The 6,000-nt window shown below is 33.2% G+C and overlaps 1 protein-coding gene across 1 annotated transcript; it reads right to left on the bottom strand.

Annotated features, from left to right (window-relative positions):
- Positions 1 to 215: 215 nt before the first annotated feature.
- On the bottom strand, positions 216 to 5,681 carry LOC137823716 (asparagine synthetase [glutamine-hydrolyzing] 1). The gene is made up of 13 exons (XM_068628952.2): positions 5,499 to 5,681; positions 3,966 to 4,104; positions 3,619 to 3,714; positions 2,929 to 3,070; positions 2,617 to 2,807; positions 2,040 to 2,201; positions 1,854 to 1,934; positions 1,525 to 1,746; positions 1,300 to 1,434; positions 1,130 to 1,210; positions 966 to 1,052; positions 764 to 871; positions 216 to 649 (listed from the first exon to the last, which is right to left on the bottom strand). Exons 1-13 carry the CDS (start codon positions 5,576 to 5,578, stop codon positions 419 to 421), a joined length of 1,755 nt encoding a protein of 584 aa, XP_068485053.1. The 5' UTR covers positions 5,579 to 5,681; the 3' UTR covers positions 216 to 418.
- Positions 5,682 to 6,000: the final 319 nt, after the last annotated feature.

Below are 6,000 nucleotides of genomic sequence, written 5' to 3'. Positions count from 1 at the left end.
CTCGAAATGTCTCTGATACTATATTGAGAATTGGACTTTAAGCATAACCCAATCTCATGAAATCGACTTATACAGTGAGATTTGCAATCACATATATACTATGAAATGAAATGTTCTGATCTTTAGTCGATGTGAAATTTCCAATATAAGATTATGCTTGAGCTAATTCAAATCGCAATCAAATACGGTAACCACTATACTACTGAGATAATGGATTTTGGGTGCATAACTGAGAAAATAAACACTCTTATTAAGAGTTCAAATCACATAACTCAAGGTAATACTACACTTAACACTCTTTGGAAAGCCTTGTATATCAAGCTTAGCCAAGTGAAATTACACAGCAGGGGGTTTTTTCATCAGTGTTTAGCTTAATCATCTTCATTCTCGCCCAATTATTCTGAGTCGCAGCTTCATATTAGCTCTGGATGGCAACACCAAGAGGAGCAGCATCCATAGGTATAATCTTCTCTATTTCTACACCTTTGTTGGCTAAATTGTTCTGGTTCTCATAAGCTGAAATGTGCACTCCAAGTGCTGCTCTACCAGAAGGGTCAAGGTTGTTAGACCAAGCAGCATCCCATTCAACAGCTTTGGCTGTGCTGCATGCAACACTTGCTCCTCCAGGAACAGTGAGCCTAGCTGAGTTCTGCAAAACCAAATCAACCAATACATATTTGAATCACCTCTTTCTGGGGTTCTGTTAGGCCTACATCTAAATTCTATGAAATTAATTAAATTAAGAATTGGTTGATTAACTTGCCTGAGGGAAGAACCTCTCAAAGATCATTCTATAGTAGTATGCTTCCTTGGTTACTGGGGTGTTGTGGGGATAGATGTTACCAGCATTAAGCATCATTTTGTCAGTCACCTAGGAGGCAAAAAATGTCAAGAACCAGTTATAAGTATAATCATGACAACAGCAAACTCCATCACACAGTCATAAAACAAGTTGGATTCAATACATGTTTTGCAGCATGAGCCTTAAGGCCATCAATCCAACTATAGCCAACTCCATCACTGAATTGTTCTTTCTGCCTGTATAAAATGTGCTGCATGAAAATAAATGTGTAGATGTTAGTTTGACCAATTAATTTTGCAAACACACACATATATATACACATAGTACCTTTGGCAGATAAGGCTGGTCTTCATCATCAAAGGCTCTCCTCAGAATCCACTTCTCAATTCGTCCTTCATCTCTTTTTATCTGAAGCATTGAAATAGTAAACCAGCTTAATAAAATTGTCTTAGATTTTCCAAGTGCTGAAGAAACCTAGTCACATTTTTAAGCTGTACCATTTTATGCTCGGGGTCAATGTTCATTGCAGCATTGATAAACTCCTTGTCCAAAAATGGTACTCGGGCTTCTAGACCCCAAGCAAATGTTGATTTATTCGCTCGCAAGCAGTCATATTGGTGGAGTGCTTTGATCTGCATAACAAAAATATTACTATTATTCTGTTAAAACTTGTACTTTAACCCCTTATATTGTTGTGTCAATGAGCATGATAAATCTATGACCTTGCGGCATGTTTCTGTGTGAAACTCCTCCTTGTTGGGTGCCTTGTGGAAGTACAGATACCCTCCAAAGATCTCATCTGATCCTTCTCCTGAGATAACCCATTTGACACCTAGTGATTTAATCTTCCGAGACATAAGAAACATGGGCGTGCTTGCTCTAATTGTGGTCACATCATAAGTTTCAACATGGTATATAACATCCTCAATGGCATCTATTCCATCCTGCTCACACCACATGTAAATTATTTACCAATCATGATATCTATAAATTGAAGGGCCCTCAAATTGTGAGGTGAAAAGTACTTATTGTTCTTCATGTACTTAGCTACCTGAACAGTGAAGTGAAACTCGTGGTGGACAGTGCCTAGATAGTCAGCAACTTCTTTTGCAGCCTTTAAATCTGGTGAGCCCTACTCAACATGAGATGACAAAGTATTAATGCAACGTGGAATGTTTTCATAAAAACAAACCATTGAATTTGCAATTTGGTCCATAGTTTTGATTAGATGGTACACCTCAAGTCCTACACAGAACGAATGTAACTTTGATCCCCACTGCTCTGCAGCCTTTGTGTTGGCCAAGTAGCGAGAAGTGATGGATGCCACCAGTGAAGAGTCCAAACCTCCAGAAAGTAGAACACCGAAAGGCACATCAGTCATCAACCTTTTTATCACTGCCTGCAATCACATTCACTGTGTTAGCTGTACTCATGAAAAAGTTATCAAACAATAATTCTTGCATCACCACAGTTGCTGTGGACCTAACAAATCAAATGCTCAAGATGTACTAAAATAATACAGAAAAGTCCATCAAACAATCTTTATAATAGATTAGATTCGAAATGATTGTGATACCATATTAAGATTAGATTATTGTGATACTTTAATTGCACCTTTTTATATACTATGAAATGCTCTAATCTCTAGTTGATGTAGGATTTCAAAGAGCATTTGATTCAATGTATCAATATAAGAAAGGAACATGATTCCACTTTTTAGACCTTTTTCAGATAAACTTTTACTACGTTTTCTTTTCCCATTTTCTGGTGGAGAAGTTTATTCAAGCATGATTTTAGACTTTTGTGAAGCTTACCTGCTCAAAGGCACGTCTCAAAACTAGAGGGTCATAAGGGGCAGATGGAATAGCTTCAGAGAACCAAGGAGGGTTGTACCATCTGCGAAACCCTCTGTCTTTGCTAGAGTACAAGTGACCAGGTGGAAAACACTCAAAATGTTCACAATCATCATTCAGGCCTTTCATTTCAGATGAAATCCAAACAGAGCCTGAATACAGAACGGTGCCAAACTTGTCACATTTTCTCCATGTATTCAATTCGAAATTCAAGCACAAAGTAGAAAATGCACGAGTTGAATTCAAAAGTGGGACGTAATATAACACTGTTACCATCTAATCCCCAACCAATGTACAAGGAAGTGACCCCTATAGCATCTCGAGCCACTATAAAACTGTTGTCACGGGTATCCAGAAGAACAAACGAGAAGATACCATCCAGCATGTCCACAAAGCCTTCTCCGTGTTCCTCGTACTATTCCAAAACACAAGAACTTGTTAAGAACTACATATTCAATCATGATCACTTCGATTTCTAGCTAGACTAAGAAAAAAATTACAATCATTCATCAAAAACCTCTTTTGATTAATAGATAACCAAACCAAATCATATAATATTCAAGTAAAATAATCTTACTGATTCATGCACAAGTGCTCCATTAACATTAAATTTTGACCACATAATTATCTTAAGAAACCAACGTTGAATTTTGCGTATGTCATCTTCATACCAAAACACTCCTCTTAGTTCACATATCATGACGTGACATGAACTAATCTTCACTTTTAATCAAAGTGAATCTTGTTTTATATAATTCTTAATGGTTTTGTTTTTAAAAAGCGTTTTAATTTATAAACTAATCTTCACTTTTAACCAAAGTGAATCTTATTTTATATAATTCTTAATGGTTTTGTTTTTAAAAAGCGTTTTAGTTTATGGAAATAATTTTAAAATTAAGATTCTAAAGCATGTAATAATATTATCTTAGATGAGTGGAAAGAAATATATAAAAGATGACAAACCAAGTGTGCAATAACATCACAGTCACTTCCAGTTCGGAACTTGTGACCAGGAAGCTGTTTCCTGAGTTCTTCATGGTTGTAAATCTCTCCATTTACCTGTGTTTCAAGTCATGATTTAGTAGAATAAGGTAGAAAACTAATAATAACTGAAAAGGAAAGAATTTTTTTTTGCAAACAAGCCTACGATTTTATCAGAATATCTCGATGAATTAAGAAATGAATGTGTATTTAAATTTTCATCAATTATATAATGGTATCTAAGATTCGATTTTGGGTAGTTACAAAATAAGACGAAAGAGATGAGAAGAGTTTCGTGTAGAAGTATTATTCCTGAGGTTGTGGCCTACCGTGACAATGACGGATTTGTCCTCGTTGAAGAGAGGTTGATCCCCAGAAGCTGGATCTACAATGGCTAAACGTTGATGTGCCAAAAAGCAGTCACCATGTTGATGGAGCCCACTCCAATCAGGCCCACGGTGCTTCAATCTGTGTGTGACCTCAGCAACAACAACAAAACAAACTTCAATAATATATTTCATGATGCAAAATTCTTTATTCTAATAATATATGATTATTAAACTTCAAACTTAATTTAAATTTTATATTGTAATACATAATTTATTTCTTCTACATGGTCAATGTATTTGAGACCGCTACAAAAGCTAGATTCTTTCTATAATTAATTATTGTTATAAATTATTATAATCAATATAAGTTTTTTATTTGGGTAAATTTACTTTTAAAATATTTAATTTCGTGTGAATTGAGAAAAATTATATTTCTATACAGAAAAGTTTGTACAAATTTGAGAGGAACAAAACATTAAAAAATAATTTAACTTTTAGATTTATAAAAATAGTGTTTTGAAAAATTTAGTTTATATTAACTTATTTTATATAAAAATAACTGAAATTGAAAACAAAATAAATAAATTTGGATTCTTTAGTCAATTTTTGATGTTATATTTCTGCTAGACTGATTTTAATATTTTAAAATATATTAAAAAAATATATATCAAAATAAGTATGTTTTAAAAATTAAAAAATGTAAAGTTAGATCATTTCATAAAACTAAAATTAAAGAGCATAATTCGACGAGCAACTAATCCCTTTCAATTATTTGATTTCAATCGTCATCCACTTTTTGTAAGGTTCCCGCCAAATATAACCAATAATTGCATTTCAATCACATTCCACATCTCACTTCTCTATCTGGATTTCAGATACGAAATTAAATTAAATTAAAATTGAAAAAAATAATTTATTTTAACTTTTAAATCTACTTAAAATTCTAATTTATTCACTTCTCTTAAATTTTTTATTTTATTTTCAAATATGAAACATATTTAGACAATAATATTGAATAATGATTACAGATGAATTTAAAATTTAAACACATCTTACTCATAAACACAACAAAAGGTGTGATTTATTTTAGAATATATTTAATCATAGTTGCACACTTACCTTGTCTATCTAAATTTATCAGTATTTTTCATTTTTATCATTTAATTTATATATAAAATATAGATTACATAGAGATAAAGTATAATTTGAAGCTCCACCATTCAAAGTTCCGACATGGAAAAGCATTTTGTCACCATGTTTTTTATGTTCGTCCAAATACTTCATTTTTCAATAAATAAACACAGGGTATAAACTCTTTCATTTCATCAAAATACATTTTCCAGAATAAAACTGTGAGGGGATAATAGTGTAGGAAATGTTACTTAACATTAATCTTGATCATTTTGTAGATAATTATTCTAAAAATCATGGTTTCTGAATGAGTAAACACGTAAAAAGTTTATGCGGATCATGCATGTAAATTAAACTGAATTATGAATTTAAATTATGTAGAATAATAAAAAAAATGATTGCCTGCGAGAGAGCTCTAGAACGCGAACCCTTTTGGCTCGAGAGTGATCAGAACAACCAAGAACAGCAAGAATACCACACATTGTGATGTGTTAATGGCAGAGAAAAGAGAAGAGGAAGAAGAAGAAGAAGAAAACGACGCGGTATAATGGGTGAAGTTGAAGGAAGAGTTAGAAATTTTGGTATACATAACGGTTCCCAGAGACACGTATTTATATGCATAATAACGTGAATAGCGTCAAAAATGAAATATGAATGATATGACTCCACCAAGTGGCTCCATGAAACGCCGTCGTTTTCCTTTGATTCAGTGCACTGTTACCGTCCACTGGCTGCTACCGGACACTCCACACTAAACACTCACCTATAGTTCCTTCCTCTTATCTTTCGACACGTGGTTGAACGTTGTTCATTATTGGGATCCATTTTTTTTAATTTTTCATTTTAATTTTATTTTTGGATGTCATGTGCATATTTTTTGTTTGTTTTTGTGAAGTACAGATTT

This window comes from Phaseolus vulgaris, chromosome 8 (assembly GCF_051622355.1).
Source record: "Phaseolus vulgaris cultivar YP4 chromosome 8, ASM5162235v1, whole genome shotgun sequence".
Taxonomy (NCBI): Eukaryota; Viridiplantae; Streptophyta; class Magnoliopsida; order Fabales; family Fabaceae; genus Phaseolus; species Phaseolus vulgaris.
The sequence above is the reverse complement of the archived record's forward strand: the minus strand, read 5'-3'. Positions and strand labels throughout refer to the sequence as shown.